The sequence below is a fragment of the Petaurus breviceps genome, unplaced genomic scaffold (genome assembly GCF_028583685.1).
Source record: "Petaurus breviceps papuanus isolate PSGF00001 unplaced genomic scaffold, PetGlider_PUasm1.0 90865, whole genome shotgun sequence".
Classification (NCBI taxonomy): domain Eukaryota; kingdom Metazoa; phylum Chordata; class Mammalia; order Diprotodontia; family Petauridae; genus Petaurus; species Petaurus breviceps.
In genome coordinates this window covers 11,719,634-11,743,807 of record NW_027187367.1, presented here as the reverse complement: position 1 = coordinate 11,743,807, position 24,174 = coordinate 11,719,634, and the positions used below count along the sequence as shown (strand labels likewise).

The 24,174-nt window shown below is 44.9% G+C and overlaps 1 protein-coding gene across 3 annotated transcripts in view; it reads left to right on the top strand.

Annotated features, from left to right (window-relative positions):
* CPNE5 (copine 5) overlaps positions 1-24,174 on the top strand; it is a 220,112-nt gene that overhangs the window by 184,928 nt on the left and 11,010 nt on the right. For all 3 annotated transcript variants that reach the window (XM_069073578.1, XM_069073577.1, XM_069073579.1), the window contains 4 exons: positions 3,953-4,028; positions 12,519-12,572; positions 17,244-17,305; positions 22,949-22,995. In XM_069073578.1, the coding sequence (XP_068929679.1) occupies positions 3,953-4,028; positions 12,519-12,572; positions 17,244-17,305; positions 22,949-22,995 (239 nt within the window). The remainder of the gene's footprint in view (positions 1-3,952; positions 4,029-12,518; positions 12,573-17,243; positions 17,306-22,948; positions 22,996-24,174) is intronic.

Genomic DNA, 24,174 nt, shown 5'->3' with positions numbered 1-24,174 from the left:
CTCTCTCTCTCTCTGTCTCTCTGTCTCTGTCTCTCTGTCTCTCTCTCTCTCTCTCTCACACACACACACACACATACACACACACACACACTTACATAATATATGGGAACCATAAATATGTAACCATAGCTAGCCCAGGGCCTGCTCTCATGGACCTTACTGTGCCCAGTGGGGATATGACATCTGCACAAATAGCTTCTAAAATGATATATATTGAATGCATCAGAAGCAATTGAGTTGGCCCTAGCGCCAGGGAGACCTGGTTTCAATTCTCTCCTCTGACGCAGTCAGACTTTGTGACCCTGAGCAAATTAATTAATCTTTCAGAGCTTTAGGAAACTCTTTAAGCTTCTAAGTCTCAGAGAAAGTGGTAGAAGAAGTTCCTTTATCGGGAATCACATATAAGAGTGAACCAGAGGTCCTTGCCCCTATCCCCATCCTTAAGTGTATTAAGAGGTATCAGCAAAATGTTAAAAAATTAGCACAGTGTTTTCTAAAGTGACTTGGGGGAGAGGGAATGGTCAGGGAAGACTTCCTGAAAAAGATATATAAACTGGCTTTAGAGGATGGTTAGAAATTCAGCAGGCATTCTAGATATAAGGAACAATGTAGACAAAGGTATGCACGTGGGAAAGTATGGTATGTGTGCAGGGAACTTCATAAATAGCCCAAGGAAAGGACTTGAAAGACCCTCTAGAACAACCTTCCCCCCCATTTTACAGATGGAGAAACTGAGGCCCTGGGAGGGGAGGGGACTTAGCTCACACAGGTCATAAGTGGAGGAGCTGGGGTTTGGCTGCAGGCCCTTTGGCCTCCAAATTCAGTGCTTTTCCGGATATTCCATGGGTTTTCAGAGATGTAAAGTGATTTATTTGGCAGGAGCATAGATTATGTGGAGTGAAGTAATATGATATGAGGCTGCAAATAGAGAGTGGAGGAAAGAGTGCGGAGGCCCTTGAGTGCTTTGCAAAGGGGTCTGTACTTTATTCACCAAGTAAGAAGGAGGAGCTGGAGGGTTGGGTTTTTTTTTTTTTTTGGGAAGGTTATTCTGGCAGAGGGAAAAAGGATGGATTGGAGGGGGTGTGAGTGACAGTGGTACTCTTTTTGCAAAGCCTATTAAAAGCATATTCTCAAGAGTAAGATCAAGGCAAATGCTACTGGCTGCTCTGTTTTTGACTATGTGTGTGTGTATCTTGGGGGTGGTTGTGGTGTGGAGGATGAGAGGAGAGAATTGGGGACAGGAGATGTGGAATCGAATGTGGGGGATAGACGGCAGTGAATGAGAGGCGGAGGGTGAAGAATGGGAAATGCACGGATGATTGGGAATGGTAAATGTGGGGTGGGTGAAGAGAATGAGACATGGGGGATGGAAACTTGATATTGGGAGGCTGAGGATGGGGAAATGGAAATGAATGATGAGAATGGGGACTGTGAAAGAGGGATGGATCATGGGGGGTGGGAGATGGGGAGAAGATAAGGAGGACAGGATGGAAATGGGTGATGGGAATGGGACTATGAAGGAGGAATGGATAATGGGGATGGGAAATGAAGGGTGGGGAAAGGATAAGGAGGACAGTATGAAGAATAAGAAAGAGGTAATGGGGAGTGGAAATGGTAAAAGGAGCATAGATAATGGGGAACCAAGGACGAAGAACAGGAAATGTGTAAGGGAGATAGGACTTGAATAGGATGTGTGGGAAATGGGTAGTAGGGGATGGGGAAAAGATATTGAGAGACTAAGGACAAGGGAGCATGAAATGGGTGAGGAGGATAGGGAATAAGTGTGTCAGAGAGTCATAGATAAGGCAGAATAGGTGAAATGAAAGATAGGGAAAGGACAAGGAAGGGACTGAGGATGGGGAATGGGGAAAGGGACTAATAAAAGAGGGATGGAGAATGGGAACTGAAGATGGGAAGTAGGAAATGGCTGATAGGAATAGGGTCTAGGAAAGGGATAGATAATGGGGCATAGGAATGGAGAATATAGAGATTAGAGGATGGAAGAGCAGGGATAGTTTCCTATGTGACCCTGTAAAAGTCCCATCGAACCCTACTTGGTGTGGTTTCTTTTCTGTTTTGCATTTTGGAGGGGGGAGGGCAGGCCAATTGGGGTTAAGTGGTTTGTCCAAGGTCACGCGGCTAGTTTTGAGTTAAGTGTCTGAGGCCGTATTTGAACTCAGGTCCTCATGACTCCAGGGCCCGTGCTCTATTCACTGCCCCACATAGCCACCCCTGGTTTATTTTATTTTCTACTCTGCCGTCTTCCTTCCAGGCACCCAGGCTTGCACCCTAGGTGCTATACTGTACTCCTCATTCCCTCTTCCCTTCCATATCCAATCAGTGGTAAAGTCCTCTCCTTTCTGTCTCCATAACACATTTTTTATACATCCCTTCTGGCACTGCCATCATCCTGCTGCAGGCCCTCATCACCCTATGCCTCAGCTATTGCAATGACCTGTTGACTGGCCTTCCTGCCTCCAATCTCTTTCCATTCCAGTCCTCCTTCCACTTGACTGACAAAGTGATCTTTCTGACAGCATCACCCCCTTACTCAGTAAATTCCAGGGGCTCCCTATTGCATCTAGGATCAAATAGAAATTCCTCAGTTTGGCATTCAAAGTCCTTTCTAACCTGGCCCCCTCCTTCCTTTCTAGGCTTTGTACACTCTACTCCCCTCCAGGTACTCTGCAGGCCAGTGACACTGGCCTCGTGGCTGTGCCTGGGACAGGACACTCATCTCCTGCCTCGCAGGCATTTTCACTGGCCTTCCTGCCCTGGAATTCTCTCCCTCCTCATCTCCTCCTGCAGGCTTCCTTGGCTTCGTTAAGTCTCAGCTGAAGTCCTACCTTTGATAAGAAACCTTTCCCAGTCCCTTAATGCTGTTGATCACCCCCATATAACTTATTTGGGGGGCAGCTAGGTGGTATAGTGAAAACAGCATTAGATATGGAGTCAGAAAGGTCTGAGTTCAAATCTGGCCTCAGACACTTACTAGCTGTGTGACCCTGGGCAAGTTACTTCACCTTGTTTGCCTCAGTTTCCTCACCTGTAAAATGAGCTGGAGAAGGAAATGGTAAACCACTCTAGTATCTTTCCCAAGAAAACCCCAAATGGGTTTGGGAAGAGTTGGAAAGGACTGAACAACAACAAACAAAAACTTGTTTGTACATGGTTGTTTGCATATCGTCTCCCCCAACAGACTGAGCTACAGAGCAGGGACTGTGTCTTGTTTTTGTTTTGTTTTGTTGTCCCTACCACTGAGCACAGTACCTGACACATAGTAGGGGCTTAATAAGTGCTAGCTGAGGTCATATTTCTCCAGGTTGTACCGAAGGCTGTGCTTGGCAACTCTGCTCATTAAAAAGAATCATTCTCCTCCTGTAGGGATGTTGGTAGGTTTATGAGGATGCTAGGGTCTACAATGAGGGGGTGAAGTCAGTGACCCCCTAGATTCTCACCCCTTCCTTGGGTATTGAGGGCCAAAGAGGTTCCTGGGAGCATAGATCTAAAGCTGAAAACCATCCAGTTTTACCTCCCCATTTTATAGATGAGGAAACGGAGGCTCAGAAAGATTAGCTAGCTTATGCCAAAGTCATCAAGTAGTAAGCATAAGAGATGGGATTGGAATCCTGTTCTTCAGACATCCGTCTACACTATCATACCCCCTCCCCTTCATTCATGTAGGGAATATGCATTTCATGATGGAGCTGCCTTCCTCAGGGTTTCTGGCCTTCTCCAGAGAAGCCATAGGGCAAAGGCAGAACTCTGGAGTCACGATCAAAAGAAGGGAGGAGTAAGCGAGAAAGTGCAAAATCGAATCTAAAGGAATAAAGCTCTAATGGTGAAATTTGGGGGATCTTTTGAGGGATATTTTGGAGTCGGGAGGGAGAGGAAAGGAGCAGAGGGAAGGGAGTGGAGACTGGGCCTCAGGCTGTTTTGCTTTCCCTTGCAGTCATGACTTCATTGGGGAGTTCACCACTAGCTACCGGGAGCTGGCTCGTGGACAGAGTCAATTCAACATCTACGAGGTGAGTCTGTTCCCTGCTTCCAAAACCTGCTGTTTGCTTTATGTTTTGAAGGAGCAAAGGATCACATAGCCTTTAGGCAAGGCCTGAATCTGGGGAGCTGCAGCCTGGGGCTTTAAAAGTCCACTCTGTGATTTCAGATGTTCCCCTCAGCCCTTGCCTTGCATCAGCCCAGGCTCCAGAGGATTTCTTTTCATTTACCTATCTTAAATTTGGGGGCAGCTAGCTGACCCTGGGCAAGTCACTTAACCTTGTTTGCCTCAGTTTCCTCATCTGTAAAATGAGCTGGAGAAGGAAATCATAAACCACTCCAGTATCTTTGGCAAGAAAACTCCAAAAGGGGTCACGAAGAGTTAGACATGACTGAAAATGACTGAACAACAATAACAACAACAAATTTATTTTCTAGGGATGGGGGTGGGGTGTGTAGGGGGAAGCACCAGGTGGGAGACCAAGAAGATCTAGGTTCTATTCCCAGTATAGTCACTTGCTAGCTAGGTGACTTTGGTCAAATAATTTTTCATCTCTGGGATTTTATTTCTTCCTCTGTAAAAATAGATGTAATTCCAACCATTCCTACCTCATCAGCTTAATTCCTACCTCTGAACCTTTGCCTGTGTCATTCCCTTCCACCTTTAATGCACTGCCCCTTTTATGCAGAGCCAAATCCTACACATCATTTGAGCCCCAGCTCAAGTTCTATTTCCTCCATGAAGCTCTCTGCCTCCTCCCCCAATTCTACTGATCTCCCCCACCCTTTTCTGAATTCCTTCTGTACTTAACATCTATAATTACCTCACTTTATCATTTGTTAAGAATAAGGACTCTAAAATCTGTGATTTTATTGGGAATTCCTGCGTTAAGAAACTCCCTCATAATTTGCAGTCTTAGAGACTTGCCTGGGGCTAACCTAAGAGCTTACTTCCCTCATGGTTACTCAGCTAGGGTATTTCAGTCAGTCACTCAGTCAACAAACACCATGTGTAAAGTGCTGTGCTAAGTGATGCAGTCAGGATCTGAACTGAGTTCTTCCTGACCCCAAGCCTCTATTAGGTCTAGCTACCTTTCCAGTGCCTTTTATAAATTTTTTTTAAAAATACAGATTAAAAAAAATAAATACCGTGAAATTCCAAGAAGTGAAACAATTTCCCCAGGTGGCACAGCTAACAAGTGTCAGAGTTCAGATTTGGATGGAGGACTTCTGCCTTTAAGTGATGGAGGACTTCTGCCTTTTGCATGAGACCTCTGATTCCACTAGTATACATTATTCCCAATTAAAAAACCTCCTTTAATTAGGCAGGTCAGCAACTTTTCTACAACTCATAGTTTTTGAGAATTGACTAGATGACTGAGAGGTTAAGTGATTACACGACCACCATGTGTCAGATGTGAGATTTGAACTGAGCTCCTTGGGTGATGTTTATTGTGTGTCTCTTCTCCTCCAAAAGACTACAAGCCTCTTAAGGACAGGTATCACACTTTCTTCCCATGTTCCGCACTGGACCTAGTGCAGGTCTGGGCACATAGTAGGTGGTCAATACATTCATTGCACTGAATTAGGGATCAAATAGACCCAATTTTTTACACTTACTAAATAAGGCCCACTTTTTTGTTATCTGCCTCTGAAGGAAGTGGCAGATGAGACCAGTCTCTGTTTGGGTTCTTATTTAATCTTTTCAGGGCAAAGATGATGAAGATCAGAATACCTAGAATCCTTCACACATGGGAGACCTTGATCCCTCCGTGGAAAAGAAAAATCCTCTAGATTGTGGGTTTTCAATAAAGCCACTTTAGGACATGAAGTTCTAAACCCCGGAAACTGGAGAATTTCATTTCTCTCCCCAACCCACCTCTTGGGAAGCTACCCTCCATGCAGGGTCCAGTAAAGCTAGAAGGGGACCTCAGGGAGTCTCCGGAAGCCACTCTCCTTCTGGGAAGGGTAGGAGGGCAGCGATCCCCTGCTGAGAACAATGCTATGTATAGTGTTGTTGAATTACAAAGTTCAGATTTAAGTCCTGGCCCTAACACTCACTGGTTGCCTGACTTTGGGCAATTCTTCATGCCACCCCAAGAGAGGAGATGGAGTGTAGAGAATGTTTGGGAGGCAGAGCCCAGCTCTGTGTTACTTCCCTGAGGCCCCTAGGGGGAGCTGGTCCTCTGCATGTATCCTAGCCCTTTAGAGCTAGCCTGCTGGGGGGAAGTGGGAAGGGGGTATGATCGGGCTAGTCAACTCCCTAATTTTGCAGAAGAGAAAACTGGGGTAGACAGAGGTGGAGAGGCTTGACAGAGGGATACCCAGCTAGTTAGCCATGCGTCATATTAACCACCTTCTCATAACTTGCTCAGATAATTGTCTTTCAATGAATGTGGATCTACTACCTGTTTGTGTCTCTGTGCATAGGAATGTGATCATGTTATATAATGCATTGACTTTGCATTTTGTGTGTGTATGAATGTATCTTTCAATCTTATCATAGACTTTTCCCCAGATCCTCCCCTTTCTTGCCTCTCTTCTCATTTATTCTTTCTCTGTACTTGGTGATCAACTCCTATCCCTCTGCAGAGGACTCCTTGCAAACACCAACCCCTCTACTGGGATCCTTGACCTTGTCCCCTTCCATATCCTGTGTGACCCTGTACGACCCTGCTTGTCCCTTCAGTCCTAGGATCTGACATTCATAGATCCAGAGCTGGAAAGGAACTCAGAGACCCTCTTGTTCAGCTCTTACGTCTAATTTTTACTTTTTCCTTATCCATTGACTCCTTCCCTACTGCTTACATACATGCCCAGATCACGCCCATCCTAAAGAACCCAACTCTTCACCTGACCCTGCCATCCCCTCAAGCTATCCTGCCGATCACAGCCAAGCTCCTAGAAGAAGCTGCCCCTTCTTTGTCACCTCCCACTCATTTCTCAGCCCTTTGCAATCTGGCTTACATTCTCATCATTCAAATGAAATTTCTCTCTCCAAGGTTACCAAGTGACTTTTCTTCTCAGGTCTCACCCTTAACTTCTCTGAAGCATATAATAATGATAGGTAGCTTTTATATAGCACTTTAAGATTTGCAAAGTACTTTATAGATATTATTTTGTTTGACCCTCACCATAACCCTCTGGGGTACTATTATTATTTCCTTTTTACAGATGAAGAAACAGGATGAGAAAGGTTATGTGACTTTACTCGGGGTCACACAGATTGTAGGTGTCTGAGGCAGGATTTGAACTCAGGCCTTCACTGTTCACCACTCTCTTTACCAGACACATTTCCCTAGGCTTTCAAGACACTGTTCTCTCTGGGCTCTCTTGCGGCCATCCCTCAGTCTCCTTCATAATCATCCATACCCCATCCACTATTGATAGTGACCCTAGGCCTCTATCTTGACCCCTCTTCTTTTCCCTCTTTCAGTCTAGCTCCTCTGCCTTGGTTTTTCTGTCTCTTTCTCTTTCTGTTCCTTTTTCCCTCTGATTTCCTGTCTTCTTTATCTGCTTGTCTGCATCTCTGCTTCTGTCTGTCTCTGTGTTCATATGTATGATCTCATCGGCTCCTAGGGATTCATCTAACGGGGCTGGGGAACCTGCAGCCTCGAGGTCACATATGGCCCTCCAGGTCCTCAAGTGCGGCCCTTTGATGGAATACAAGCAATTCAGTCAAAGGGCTGCACTTGAAGACCTAAAGGGCCACATGTGGCCTCGAGGCCTCAGGTTCCCTACGTCTGATTCTATGATCACTATACAGAGGTAGTTAGATATTGCAGTGGATAGAGTTCTAGGTCTTGAGACAGAAGATCTGAGTTCAAATCTTGACTCTGACACTTACTAGCTGTAATACCCTGGACAAGTCATTTAACTTCTATCTGTCTTAGTTTATTCCTCTGTAAAATGTCTCTAATGATAGTACCCATCTCCTGGGGATCAAATGAGATAGCTGAAAAGTGTTTAGCACAATTCCTAATGCATAGTAGGTGTTTCATAAATGCTTGTGACCTTCCTTCGAAAAGAAAACTCATCTTAACCTTCTTCCTTTCTTTACTTCCCTATTTCTTCCACCGTTTTTCCAGTTATCCAGGTTTGTACCCTGTAGATATTCTCTTCATTCTTCAAGGGTGTCCAATCAGTTACAAATTCTTATTGAGTCTATGTGTTCTTTTTTTTTTTTTGGAGGGGGAAGGCAAGGCAATTGGGGTTAAGTGACTTGCCCAAGGTCACAAGTGTCAATGTCTGAGGCTAAATTTGAACTCAGGTCCTCCTGACTCTAGGACTCTATTCACTGAGCCACTTAGTTGCCCTCAGTCTGTGTGTTCTGTCTCACATCTGTCTCCTCTCTCCACTCACATCAACTCCATCTCTCTGCTAATGACTCCTTACAAATGCCAGCCCCTCTATTGGTGCCTGTGACACCGTCTGCTCCCATATCCTCCATTCTCTTTGTAGGATAATAGACCCAGATTTGGAAGACACCTCTGAGGCCCTCTTGTCCGATGCTAGCTCAGATCTTTGCATCCTCTTACCTTGGCTATTGAGGTGGCTTCCTAATTGGTCTCCTCCAACTAGGGGAGCCTCGCCCTTCCCTAAATCCCCCTTCCTCGAGTATCCTTGGAGCACAGCATCCTTCATCCTCTCCTAGATGGAGAGCCAAATCAGAAGGGGGCATCAACTCATGGCTCAGTGGGAAATCCATCACACCTGAGGAGCCCTTTCTGGACTGGGCTTTTATGCCTTAGGTGACTGGGGAACTTCACCAGTGGTTCAAGCCTTACTCCCCTGGATCAATTAAATTTTGATGATGATTTCATTGCCTTTTTAGGGAAAAATTAGCTTGTGAAGCAACAGCCTTCCAGTCTTCTTTGGTCCATGTGTGACAAATCTCTAGCTGCAAAACAGAACCTATCATCATGGTTCTTAACAGATTAGGTGATGAAACTCACATCACCGCTTGCTGTTCCCCATAGAGGATGGTCCATCTTTAGTCTCTGTGCCTTTGCTCACACCATTTTCCAGCCCAAGAATACAGTTCCTATTCATCTTCACCTCATGTACTCTGTGACTCCCTCCAGCTCTCTTTAATTCCAATGCTACCTCCTACAGGAAGCCTGTCTTGACCCTCTCAATCATTAAGCATTTATTAAGCACCTACTGTGTGCTAGGCACATATGTGATGGGCAGCTGAGTGGAGCAGTGGATAGATAGTGCCAGGCCTGGAGTCAGAAAGACTCATCTTCCTGAGTTCAAATCCAGCCTTAGACACTAACTGTGTGACTCTAAGCAAGGGACTTCACTCTGTTTGCCTCAGTTTCCTCATCTGTAAAATGACCTGGAGAAGGAAATGGCAAACCACCCTGGTATCTTTGCCAAGAAAACCCTATTCATTGAAGTCACGACTGAACAACAACAATAACAATAGACTGTTGTATAACTACTTGTACAACTTATCTTATCACAGATTTAGAGCTGGAAGGGATTTCAGAGTCCATCTAGTCCAGTCCCTTATTTTGAGATGAGAAAACAGAGATCTAAATGGGTTAAGTGATTTGTCCAAGGTCACATAGGAGGAAATGACAGAAATAGGCACAGTGTATTCTGAGTTCAACATTCTCAGTTCAATTCCATCTCTTCTGCTGAATTGTAAATTCTTTGAGGACAGGGCTGATGTCTGGGTCATCCTTGTATCTCCACTCGGGCCTTTGCAAAGAGACTTTTTGAGTAGTTGAATGGAAGCATTTGCACTAGGCATCAGGAAGTCAGCTGTGTGACCATGGGCAAAATGCTCAACTACTCTGTGTCTCATTCAATATTCTGATCTATCATATGAAGCTAGCAATTCCTGTTCTCACATAAAAAAGTAGTAGTCTAGAGAGGAAGCCTACAGGACTGTGAAGAGAAACAAAAAAAAAACATAAATGAGAGATTATTATGTTTATAAGACACTGAGATGTGATGAAGTGTTTGTGGAAATTTTCTCGGTGAGTTAATGAAAATGTTTAAATACATGTAACAGAAATATATAGAAGCATACTTTTGAAATTATAAGAACCTGTGAAAAGCAAATAAAAGAGTCAACATGCAGGATTTGGGGAAAATGAGCTGTGGTAGAAAGAGTACTTGAGTTGGAGCAAAAGTGTAACTAGGGCAGAGAAAGCAGAGCTTTGTGCCGGGGTGCCAAAATTCACAGGGCACTGACAGCATTTGTATTCATTCAGCAGGTTAAGAAACAACTATTTAGCACCTTTTTATTAGCGAAATAGGAAACTATCATATGTTGGGGCTTCCTCCTCCTCCTTCCCACACCAGCCCCACCACCCATGCCCCATGAAAGTTTATCCACAGCTTAGTCCTACCCTGCTCCCCCTTCCCCAGCTTACCCAGTAATATCCTTGAGGTATTTCTGCTCAAGGAGGTCAATGTCTGGACTCTCTGTCACCCTCTTATGAGATGGTGAGGCTCTGTCCTATCCCTCTTAATGCAGTTTATCTTGAAAATTTGAGAGTACTTTTGTAATGCTTGTTTAGACCTCCAGAACTTCTGGTTATAGCTCTGATATGAAATGAGGGACCTTGGGTTCAAGTCATACCTTTCCTCCTTAATACCTGGATAACTTTGGCCAGGTCACTTAACATTAACCTCTCTGGGTCTTGGCTCAGATGAGAAGGTCAGACTAGATTGTATATTGGCTCTGGAGTTTGAGGACCTGGATTCAAATTTAGACAAGGAGGTTAGTCTAGATTATACACTGTCTCTGGAGAGGACTCTCTTACTGCCTGTGTGACCTTGGATAAGTCACTTCACTTACCTGGGTCCTAGTTTCCTATAAACTGTAAAGTGAAGGGTTGGGTTAGATAGCCTGTGAAGTTTTAGCTCTAGATTTAGGCTTCTGTGATCTCTAAGGCCCTTTAATTACTAAATCCTATGATCCTATATGTATAAAGAATATGCAAGTATAAGGTATTATTGCTATTTCATTCAGAGGTATAGCCTGACTTAGTAGATAGGGAGCCTATTTTGGGGTCAGGAAGGCCTGAGTTCAAATTTTACCTCTGACACATATTGGCTGTGTGACCCTGGGCAAGTCACTTAAGCTTTCGGTACTCTAAGCAACTGTCTAAGACTGTAATTTGCTTAAAAGATGTGATCTATATTGGTAGATGGAATTTCCCCCTCAGAGAGTTCCCTATACTTATGAAATCACAGGTCTCTTCCCTATTGTTCAGTTATTTTCAGTGGTGTCCAACTCTTCATGACCCCATTTGGAATTTTCTTGGCAAAGATACTGGAGTGGTTTGCCATTTCCTTCTCCAGCTCATTTTACAGATGAGGAAACTGTGGCAAACAGGGTGAAGTGACTAGCCCAGGGTCACACAGCTAGTAAGTGATTGAGGCTGGATTTGAACTCAGGTCTTCCTGACTAGAGGCCTGACAGTCTGTCCACTGTGCCCCACAGCTGCCAGCTAGTCTGCCCAGTCCTATTCCAAACCTGCGCTAAAACAGAATGGAGAAAAAACAGCCCCTGCCCCCATAGGTCCAGGGATGACAATATTGTCCAGAAGTGAAAATAAAATATTATACAGTGTGATTTAAAAACTGGATTTGTTATGTTTTTACTGCATGGAGCTATTGGTGAGGAACTTATTCTGCTGAGACAGATCAGTCTGTGCTGTTCAATTTATAGTCTTATTGAACTGTTTGGGTCACTGAGGTTAAGTGGCTGGATCTGAACCCAGATCTTGACTCTGAGGCCAGCTCTGTAGCCTCCTCACCAGGCTGTCTTCAGGTTGTGATATTAACAGTGAATGCAGCAGGAGTTCCAAAGATGTCTGGGGAAATCAGGGAAGGCTTCATGGATGGGATGGCATTTGAGCTGGGCCTTGGAGGATGAGGAGCATGTGTTAGGACCAGGGGAAGGCAAAGGCATACTTTGTGGAAGAAACCGCCCAAAATATGGAGGGAGAAAGGAACATGCCTCCAATAACAAGACACAGTGGGAGGGGGAACATTTGGAGTTAGGGGATCTAGGTTTGAATCCCAGTTCTTCAACTTATTACATGTGTGACCTTGGGCAAATCACTTGACCTCTGTGGGCCTCAGTTTCCCTAACTGTAAAAGTAAGAAGTTAGCTCAGATGGCCCCTAAAATCTCTTCCGGCTTTAGATTTCAGATCCAATGATCCTAAGATCCTTCATCTCTCTGGGCCTCAGTCTCTCCATCTGCAAAATTCTGGGATTGGTCCTTTCCAACTTTAAATCTATGATCCAATGATCCTTCAAACATGGTGCATTATGATAGTTAGAGGAGAAAGGCCTGAATGGACCTGAGGTTATGTGTTGAGGAGGTGAATGATGGGGTTCTTCCCTGTGTGTTTGGGGCTCTCTTGCCCCCAAGGTCCCCCCTACATGCCTTTGTCCTGGGTGGGGGGCAGAGGGAGCAGATAAACTCCATGCACTGTAGGGAGTGGCACCGAAGACCTTCCGCTCTGACCCTCCAACTCTTTCCTCCTTCAGGTGGTAAACCCGAAAAAGAAAATGAAAAAAAAGAAATACCTGAACTCCGGCACAGTGAGTACCTCTTCCCCCCTGCCCCCATCCCTCTCCTTTCTCCCCCAGGGGCTGAGTGAAGACATTCTGAGTTTTAAAGGGTGTCAGGCACCAAGGATCCCTTGGCGTGCTGAACGTGGGAGCTGGAGCCGGGGAGGATGGGAAGAAAGGCAGGGGTGGAGGGGGTGGGTGCCGATGGAGCAACCTCCCAGGAGATGACAGAGACAATGGGCAGCCTGCTTCGGGATGAAATTTGGACAAGAAAAACTCCCACAGGGGCTTCTCAGCAATTCGGGATCCGGCTAAGCTGTCTCTACGTCTGTTTGACACAGAGCAGCCTGGGAGGAGACCTGCTGGGCACATGGGGGAGCATCAAAGGGGCTGGGGGAGGATCTCAGAGAAGCTGAGAGCCCTGGGGGATCCCGACTGGGGGGAGGGGGCAGCTTTTGAAAGGCTCACAAAATGAGCCAGGAGCTACACCCCCTCCCCATGGGTGGTCTTACATGAAGCCATGCAGCGGGTCCCCTCCCGGAAATGCCCTGGAAACTCAGCAATCTTTGCTAATTAGCTATGAGCCCGACTTACCAATTTTTTTTTAAGTGAGGCGACCTTATTGCTTGTTGCCTCCTGAAGTAGTGAGTTCACTGGAAGGGCTCACCAAATCACAGAATTTGAGAGTTCACAGGACCCTCCGAGACCAGCTAGGCCAATCCATGGCAGCATAAGAATTCCCTCTACTATATACTCAAAACATAATCATCTAGTCTCCTCATGAAGACCTCCAGTAAAGGGCCACCCACTGCTGCCCCAAGGCAACCCGTTCCTTGTTTTTAAAAAAATTGAATTAAATTTTTTTTTCAATTAACTAAAACTAATTTTCTCTCCCTCGTCTCCCCACTCCATTAGGAGAAAAAAGGAAAAACACAACTCTTGTAACATAGATATCATTTGTAAAGTACTTTGTGAATCTTAAGCTATATAAATGCTAGCTAATAATAATAATAATAACCTCCTGGACCTCAGTTTCTTCATCTGTGACCCTGGGCAACTCACTTAACCTTGTTTGCCTCAGTTTCCTCATCTGTAAAAGAGGTTGGATTAGATGACCTTTGAGGTGCTGTCCAGCTCTGGGTCTAAAATCCTTTGACCCTTTTTGGACCAAGTCTGTTTCTTCTTCCAGGTCACAGACCTTCAAATGCTTGAATACTTCTATTATGACCCCCACGAGTCTTCTCTTTCCTAGGCTAAACATTCCCAGATCCTTCGCACAGTGCCTACATGGCCGCTTGAGAGCATGATGTAAAGACCAATGGATGAGAGTTTCAGAAAGGCAGATTTAGGGTCAGTGTAAGAAAAAAGTTCCTTTTAGAGCTGTCCTGATTTTGAATAGGGGGAGTTCTGATATCAGCTTACATTTATATAGCACTTTAAAGGTTTGCAAAGTGTTTGGAAAATATTATCTTATTTATCCTCACAACCACTTTGGGAGGCAGGTGCTATTGTAATCCTAATTTTACAGATGAGGAAACCAAGGCAGAAAGCAGTTAAGTGACTTGCCCAGGGTCATTATAAGTGATTGAAGCGGGGTTATGAACTCAAGTCTTCCTGATTCCATTCATTACCCCACCTAGCTCCCAGTAGGATGTTTCTGACTGGACAGCTCTAAATGCAGACATGGGCTCTTATTAGAGATTGTAGAAGAAATTCTTGCTCAGGTACAGGTTACACTACATGTCTTCTCAGCCAGAGAGGAGGGGAGGGGTTTGATTACATCTCTGAAGTCTGTCGTTTCTTGGTTTCTTTGATATGTCCAGGTGTGTCTATAGAGAAATAACCCTGACCAGTGACTTAGAAATTAAGGTTCTTTCAGATCTACCCTATGAACAGAAAAGGCTATCCCCAAAGAGCAAAATGCTTTGAAAAGAGCTGGTTCCTTTAAATAGGTCAGAGGTCTCTCCCAACCATCCCTTACATGCATTTAGCTATTTGGCCAGCCCTTCCTTGCTATGTAAGGCAAAGATAAATTGCTGACTGGCACCTGCCCTTGTCATAAATCCTGAACTTGTAGACTCTGAGCCTTGCATTGAGTAGCTTGCTGAATGAGAATGCATATGGACTTCCTAGGTTCTGGGGCAAGCACTTTCTTAAACAGAGACATTGGAGAGAAGTGTTTTGTTTCATTACCTACTCCCTACCCTCCCACTGGATAGTATGAAGACAGACTAAAAGAGCAGGGCTCTTCAGTTTGGGGAAACAGAGATTGCAAAGGAAAGGAGCCTGAAAAATGAAGTCTGAAAGATGAAGGCCCCAGATGGAGGAGAGGAACAGGCCTTTGGTCACCAGACACTGGGAGGAGGTGCTGGTGGGGCTACCCCCAGAAACCGAAGAGAGGCAAATTTAGGATGAAATCAAAAGTCAGTTGGAGACAGAAAACCCCTTACTCTGAGATGTGGAGTCGGCTGAGAATATCAGTAGATGTAAGACGCAAGAGGCACTGTGGTATAATGGCCTCAGAACCGGGAAGATCTGGGTTAAAATCTTGCCTTTGACATAAACTGGCTCTGAGAAAGTAGTTTAACAGTGATCTTTTAAGATTAAAAAGTGCTGGCCTGCCTTAGTAGAAGGAAATTCCTCACCTGGGAGTTCCTCATATCCCTGAGATCTTGGGTCCAAACCCCATCCCTTAAGGTATAAATTCCTGCTTGGACATTCATGGTGGGTTTATAAAGGAAATACAGGGAGGGGCCCCTCCCTAGTCAGTGAGAGTAAAATCAGGGGATTTACTCACATCCTCCTCTACCCTGTCCCGGCTGGCTCATTCCAGACACAGAAACCCAGGTTTAGGGACCTATCGACTGGTTCAGGGTGGTACTTTCTCTTTAAAATTTTCTTTAATTACTGTTTTTCTCTTCTTCCCACACTCTTCTCTTCCTTCTTCCCTCTGCCCCACTCCCATCTCTGAGAAAGAAACAAAACAAAACAAAACTCCTTTTACAAACATGTGTAGTCAAGTAAAACAAATCCCACATTGGCCACATCCAAAAAAAATTATTTCTCAATGGAGGTGGGTAGTCTATTTCATCATGAGTCCTCTGGAATCATGATTGTTCATTGTGATCATCAGAGTCTATCAGAGTTCCTAAGTTTTTCAAAGTTGTTTATCTTACAATATTTTTCTTATTCTATGAACTATTCTCCTGGTTCTGCTCAGTTCACTCTGAATCAGTTCAAAGGAGTCTTTCCAGGTTTTTCTGAAAATATCCCTTTCTTAGAGTCATCATTTCTTATAGCATGATAATTAGCATTCCATCACATTCATATACCATAACTTGTTCAGCTCTTCTCCAATTAACAGGCATCCCTTCACTTCCCAGTTCTATAGGGCAGTACTTTCCAAGGACTCCTAGAATATATTGATGCCAATATATTTTGAACTGGGACAATTTATGCCCACTAACAATTAGCAAAAGGCAGCTAGGTGGTGCTGTGGCACTCCTGACCTGAGTCAGGAAGACTTCTCTTCCTGAGTTCAAATCTGGCCTCAGGCACTTACCAGCTGCGTGACCCTGGGCAAGTCACTTAAGCCTGTTTGTCTCAGTTTCCTCATCTGTAAAATGGACTGGAGAAGGAAATGGCAAACCGCTCCAGTACCTTTGCTAAGAAAACCCCACATGGAGTCATGCAGAGTCAGACATGACTGAAACATCTGAATAACAATACAAGTAGCAAAGATGGAAATGAAGAAGGCTACTTGCAAGACGGGACAGAGATGGGTATTTAAGACAGAAAAGCAAAACAAACTTCCTGAGCATGAAATGGGGATTTAAAAGGCCACCTCCCCCAAAAGGGGGGAACTTGGTGAAATTCTGACCTATACAGCCTGGGGGTCACCCCCACAACTTATAAGAATGTTCTTCCTCTTCCTCTTTGCCTGTTGAGCTCTCGTGCCTCTTTGAAGAAGCCCAACTCAAATGCTGCCTATGCTCCATTCCCCATCCTGTTTGTAATGACCTCCCCCTCCCTCTTCACTCCTCATTCATCTTCTCTCACTTTGATATACCTCATGCATCATTGTGCATTGTACTAATCCAAAATATGTTTCATCCACTTTCTAAGCTATCAACCTCAAATTTTGATGACCTGTTGACCTATGAATAATTCTTTTGCTCTTTCTTCAGCTCTGGTGTATTATTGTGCATTGTTCTAATCTGAAATTTGTTTCATCTACTTTCTAAGCTGTAGGCTCAAATTTTGAACCTCCCTGTGTACTTTGCATTCAGGAGGGCCTAATAAATGTGTTTTCAATTAAATTGGGTTGAACAGAACAGTAAGGGGGGACCTGGATGTGTTGTTTCCCCTCATTAAAAAATAAGTTTGTTTTTTTTTGGCAAGGTATTTGGGGTTAAGTGACTTGCCCAGGGTCACACAGCTAGTAAGTGTCAAGCATCTGAGGCTGTATTTGAAGTCAGTCTTCCTGACTTCAGGACCAGTTCTCTATCCTCTATGGAACCTAGCTGCCCCAGTTGATGTATATGTGTCCCCAGCTTCTAGCCCAATGTCTGACATATAGTAGTGCTAAATAAAAGTTGCTTGACTGGGGGAGAAACCCAACCATCCAGTCCCCAAATCTAGCCCTGCCCCCATGGTAATACCCATTGTGGCTAATGGATGTTCTTTTTCTTTTCCTCCAAGGTAACGCTACTGTCCTTTGCAGTGGAGTCGGAATGCACATTCTTGGATTATATCAAAGGAGGGTAAGAGAAGGGCTCCTTACATGCTGGACTTAGTCATATGAGTTCCCAAATGCAGACTTCCAGGTGTCACCCATGTGCATATGGGCCTTCGTCACTCTGGGCCGAGGTGGCCCCTTGCATCACTGACCTGACTGATTCGGAAGGACAGCCTCAAATGTTTGGGACCTAAATAAGTATAGGGCTGGTCTGGTGGTCTGAGGCACCAGACTCAAGGCCCTCTGGGTGTACAGAGGTGTGGATGTAGATGCCGCTTCTGACACATGAACTTCTGGGCAGCTAGGGGGGCATGGTGGATAGTGTGCCAAGCTGTTCCCGAGTTCAGATCTGCCCCAAGACACTTACCAACTGTGTGACCCTGGGCAAGTCACTTCACTCTGTTTGCCTCAATTTCCTCATCTGTAAAAATGATCTGGAGAAGGAAATGGCAAACCTCTTCAGTATCTTTGCCAAGAAAACCCCAAATGGGGTCATGAAAAGTTGGACATGACTAAAAAATGACTTAACAACAACAATAAGAAGTACGTAAGCCTGTTAGCCCACTCAGCAGAGGGGTCCACTAGCCACTGGGTTCCTGAGTCACTGGCCCATGAGGCAGCAGGGTTGGCCTCCCAGCTTGGGGCCACAAAGAGCTGCAGAGCAAGGCAACAGGGCAGACCCCAAGGTTGGGACAGTTACCAGACAAGAGGCAATGGTCACAGGGTGAATTGATACCAGAGGCCAAGGCAAATAAGGGTCTTTATTCTGGGGAGGTGGGAAGGATCTGAGAAGACCAGAGCTGAAGGAAAGAGCAAAAGGATTATCCATAGGTCAACAGGTCATCAGAAGTTTGGGTGGGCAGTCAGGAGTCGAGGCATGTGAAGTTGCCAGAGGTCAGAGAAAAGCCAGGAATCAGGAATCTAAGTAGATAAGCTAGACATTAAGGAAGACACAGTTAGCAGGGGTCAAGGAGAAGAAAGGGGTCAGGAAACAAGACAGATAAGATAGGAATGAAAGCGTCTGCAGTTACTGGAGGGCAGAGAGAAACAGGGGCTCACAAATACAGACAGGACAGGAATTAAGGAGGCCTAGGCAGAGGCATCATGAGGTATTGGATAGAAGGCCACCCTTGGACATAGGTAGCCTTGGGGTTCAAGTCCAACTTTTGAAACACGCTGCTTAGGTGAACCTGGTCAAGTCACCTAACTTTTCAGTGGGCCAAGTAATAATCCAAGACAGGGGTCCTTATCCTGGGTGGGGGTACATGGAGAGATTTCAGGTGTCTGTGTGCTTGGATGATAGAAAAAAATTACATCTTTATTTTCACTAACCTCCAACTGAAATTTAGCATTTCCTTCAATTATCTAAAGATAGCTAAGTGACACCAGGAAATGGAGTCAGGAAGACCAGAGTTGAAATTTGGCCTCAGGCACTTACTAGCTGTGTCACCCTGAGCAAGTCACTTAAACCTTTGTGCCTCAGTGTCCTCATCTGTAAAATGAGCTGGAGAGGGAAATGGCAAACCACATCAGTATCTCTGCCAAGAAAACCCCAAACAGGGTCATGAAGAGTCAGACACAACTGAACAACAACAGCTCAATTATTTAAAAACATTATTCTGGGAAAGGGTTCATAGACTTCGCCAGAGGTTCAAGGAATAATGAGGGCATTGAGTGCCCAGATAAAGGGAGCATAGAAACATAGATCCAGAGGGAAGTTTGGAAGGTCTCTTGAACTGGAAGGGGCCCTCGGAGGCTGTCTAGTCCAGCTTTTATAGATGAGGAAACTGAGTCCTTTGGCTGTGTGGTGATGATAGCCAAAGGGGGCCATGATACAAAAAAGGTTAAGAACCCCTGCTCTAAGATGATGTTACATGAGTGGCTGACCTGCATCAGTAAGGGTGTTTCCATAACCAGGAGTTCCCCATTGGGGGAAATCACAGGTCCAGATGAAAAAACAAAACAAAACAAAACAAAAACAGCTCCAGAAAAGCAGATACTCAGGAATCAAGGAAAAGAGAGGCGAGAAAGGGGACCAACAACCAGAATCCTGTGAGGTAACCTTGATGCGGAAGTAAAATTGCCTAGGGAGAAGCTTCCCCTACTCCCCAGGGCAGGGGAAAGGACAGTGAGGCAGCTGGAGACAGCTCTTGGCCAGCCCGATTCTCTTGGGTTGTCATGGTGACAAGGCTGCCCGTGTGCTTTGGAGCACAGGGAAAGGACAAAGTCTGGGTCAAAGTCCACATGCCCTGACCCCTCATCCTCCTAGCTTGACTGCCTGCCCAGTCACATTGAAGGTGGGAGACAGTTGGGTCAAATTCATCACTACAGTCAGTACTACAGCCCCACCATTCAAGAAAAGAACATTGAACTCACATCAAAGTCACTATTTCCTTTGGCTTCAATTTCCTCATCTGTAAAATGGGGGAGCAGGACTGAATGGCTTCTAATAGCTTCCAAGCTTCCCTCTAGATCTAGGTTCCTCTGGTCCCTTTAGCTGGGCACTCAATACCCTCATTCTTCCCAAGATGCCCCTTTCCAGTCCATTATCTGAAATTGCCCTCTCAGGGTAGCAAACATCCAATGCTCTAGATTTCTTGCTTCCTTTCTGCCCGCATCAAAATATAGCTGTTAATAACAGTCCCATCATCAAAATGCTTTCATAATCATACCTGTCCTGCCCTGCCTCATGAGACTATCCTGAGGGAAAAGTTAAAAGTGAGAGGGCTTAAGATCCCAGATTTTGTGCTAGCAGAGACCCCAGGGGGTCACCTAGTCCATCCCCTTAATTTTACAGATGAGAAACTGAGCATCTGGGAGGTTTACCTGACTTGTCTGAAGTTAGACAGCTAGTAAATGGCAGACTCAGGATTCAAACCCAGGTCTTCCAGCTACAAATCCAGCTTTCTGTCAAGTCAAGTTTCTTAGGAGCATAGAATTTTAGAGCTGTAGAGGCCTTTGGGATCATCTGGTCCAAAGCCCCCTCATTTTGCTGATGGAAGCTGAGACCAAGAGGGGAAGTACCAGTCTGAGGTCACACAGCTGGTAAACAGACCCAGGATTCAAATCCAAGCCTTTTGTCTCCAATCCAGCTGCTCTTACCAGAGTTCAACAGGCAAAGCCTCCATAGAACAAGGCCCAGCTGGCCAAAGCTTCTGCCCCTGGCACTGTGGGAGGGCATAGGTGTCAGTGTTTTCCACTGTAGAATGAAAGACTTGGACCAGATGGTCTCTAGGTCCTCTCCAGATCTGAGAGCCTGTTTGCCGCGTCCCTAGTGAAGGGCCTGCCCAGGCTTGGGGTAAGATGGGAATATCGCCTTGGGCTTTCCTTCCTCATTCTCCATCATCAGTATTTCCCCTGGGTCTCATCATCCTCCTATCACACCAGCTGGCCATTCTGATGAGCTGCACCTTTGAGAGCCAGGGTGTTTTCTAGGTAAAGAGAAGATGCCAGCCCAGTATTCGGGCTTTGCTCCTCACTCACAGGAGGGATCATAGATCATTGAAATATAGAGGTAGATGGACCCTTAAGGACATTAAATCCAATCCCCTAATTTTTACAGATAAGGAAACTGAAGTTCGGAGGGTCAGAAAGTGGAATTCGAACCCAAGCCATATTGACTGTAAATGCAAACTCCTTTCTACCTATCATGATGCCTCTGACATCGCAGACAAGCTTCTGTAGCTAGACATCTATGTCCCCTCAGGATTCCCATCTGTACTTCATAGAATCATAAAATTTAGAGGTAGAGCAAACCTAAGAGATCACCTTGTCCGACTATCTCATTTTACAGATGGGGAAACAGAGTCCCAGAAAAGGAACTGACTATCTAACATGGTGAGCTGGATAGAGGGCTTGTTTTGAAGTCAGAGGACCTGGGTGTGAATCTCAGCTCAGTTATTTTGTTACCTGCTTCACTTTGGGGAAATCAATTAATTTCTGTGAGCATCAGGTTCCTCATCTGTAAAATGGGAGTGTTGGACTAGATAGATGACTTTTGGCCAAGGTCCTTTCCATATCCTATCATATCCTATTCACACAGCTAGAAAGAAGCAGGGGTTGGAGCCAGACGTTTAGGAAAGGATCTTGATCTTGGTTCCAAATGCAGTTCTTTCCAGTATACCCTGATGTGTTATCAGAGAGAGATTATATGACTTGCTCCCAATTACTTAGGAAGGGTTAGCTGCACAGCACAGGGCCCGAGTCAGGAAGAACTAAGCTCAAATCCAGTGTGCAGGTAAATATTTAACAACCAGCTCTCTAAAAAAATTGCAAGACACATTCTTAAATTTAATCTGCATCATTAATATTTTCCCCATTGCTCAACAAAGCAATAAATCAAGCCCTAATTTGTAAGGTTTACTGATTTCCCAGGTGTAAATGCTCTCAGTGAAAATTTAACCATCAGTTCTCAAGAGAGCTAGTATGAACTGACTCCAGCACACCCCTGGCTGTAAGGGACTTTTGTGGGTCTACAATGTAGTCCGACCCCTTCATTTTACAGATTAAGAAACTGAGACCCAGAGAGGTTAAAACCACAGGTCCTTTGCTCATTATTATTATGACTCTTACTTTGAGAGCCTTCACAGGCACTTGTCATACTCAAATCACTTTACAAAGATTTTATGTTGAGTTTGGGGAGTGGAGGAAGAGATCAAGGGCTCCCCCACTGTTCCAATATACTCTTGGCTTGGCAGTCAATCCAGGTACCCAGCAGTGATTGACTCAGCCAGCCAGAAACAAGTAGAGAGAGAGATGTGGTCTCCTCCACCTTTGTTTTTAATTCATCTTGGATATTATCTGGGCCTCCGTTGGAATATCATTTCTGACATGTTTCTGGGGATAGAAAAGAGTTTTACTGCCTCAAAAATGCCTAAGGGCAGAGACTTTAATTTCAAAATGAAAGAGTAGGCCCAAAATATCTTGGGGCTACTCTGATACCTAGACAAAGATTTGATATGGGGATTCGAATTCACCCTGTGCTGTAAGTGACTATCAGACTTTGCCAGTGATTCAGACTCTTCAACTTTCTCTAGATTATCTCCCTCCACATCTGTCACCTGATGTTAGAGGTGGCTATGAAATCAGTGCCCAGACTTGTAGCTGAGAGCAACTGTCCAGCTTCCTGTTTTTCTCTGGAGGCCTTGGGAAAAGATGACAACAGATATGGGGATTTTTTTGTTTGTTTTACAAAGAGATTCCACAGCTAGATATTGTTGTACAGTCTTTTCAGAGTCTTCATTACCCCATTTGGGGTTTTCTTGGCAGAAATACTGGAGTGCTTTGCCATTTCTTTCTACAGCTTATTTTACAGATCAGGAAACTGAGGCAAACAGGATGACATGACTTGCTCGGGGTCACACAACTAGTAAGTGTCTGAGGCCAGATTTGAACACAGAAAGATGAATTTTCCTGACTCTAGGTACTCTATCCACTGTCTGACTAGCTGCCCAACTCTTTGTTTTACAAAGATATTTTACACCCAGTTATCACAAAAAGCCTTTAGAGATAGGCAGGGCAGGGGCTATTGTCCCCCTGTTTTGAGATGAGGAAAAGCCCAGCTATATAAAGTGACCTGCCCTAGACATCACAACTATTATGTGGAAGTACCAGCTGTTTTCCTGTGTACCTTCTCGGGTAATAACTGTTCTTATTCTTTCACTCCTAGGACTCAGATCAATTTCACGGTTGCCATTGACTTCACCGCTTCCAATGGTGAGTGGCCAATTATAGGAAAGTGATTTCTTTAATGCATAGAAGGGGATGGGGGGAGGGATATGATTTAAAGGGCTAAGGAGTTGATTGTTGAACATAACCTGATGGATGATGCTGGACAAGCACTGCCCCCTCTCGTTAGCACTGCCTTTGCCTCAATTTCCCCTTTTATTGTAAGCAAGAATGATAACTTGTAGGCATTCCCTCCTGAGGCTGACACAGTCTAGAAGGCTCAAGGGATCAAGGCTCCAGCCAGAGATGTTACGTCCATCTGTATTAGTTTATTCAGGAAACTCACAAGGCCTAGGGAGGGTTCCTCTGTATTCAGTGAGATCACCAAGGTCCCTTCTGGGGCTCCATCCTACTGTGCTTTCAGCCTTACTATTGTCAGCTGCTGCTATGTTGGAATCACCTGCTAGGTGTATGGGGACCTGTGGGGTAAGGAGTCAGGGGGAACAAAGGGGAACAAATAACCCATGAGTGCTACCTCCCAGGGGCCTCCATTCCAGTTAGCAGGTGAGACAGACCCCAGGAAAATATTTAAGCATGCAGTCCTTAGAGACCCATGCTATAAGAAAAATCTTTTTTTTTTTTAAGAATATTTTTCCCTTCTTGCTCATTTTTCTGGCCCGCTCTGAACCTGAACTGCTCAGCAGCTGGCTATAGGGAAAAAAAATTCAGGACTCAGTGCTGTGGTCCTCAGTAACACACTCCCAGCAACCAGGAGATCTAGTAAAACATAATGGCAAAAACATGAGATTTGGAGTCAGGAAGGTCTGGGTTCAAATCCCACCTTAGACCCAAATCACTGCGCAGTGTGGTTTATATAACTTCTGTGTGCTTAGCCATGAACATGTTGTATCCTGTTAGTAAAATCTAAGCTCTTTGAGGGCAGGGATTGTCTCACTTTTGTATCTTTCTTTCCTGGTGTTTAGTAGGCAGTTAATTATGACTTTTTTTCTTCTGAGACACTCATTAGCTATGTGACGACCCTAGACAGGTAATTTAACATCTCTGAACCTCAGTTTCCTCCTCTGTAAAAGGGAAATAATCATACTACTTGTTGACTCAGGCTGATGGTACATTCTTGTAACCCCTGCTACTGGAGAGGCTGAGTCTGGTGGATTGCTTGAGCTCAGGAATTCTAAGTTACAGTAACACTAAGTCAGTTAGGTGTCC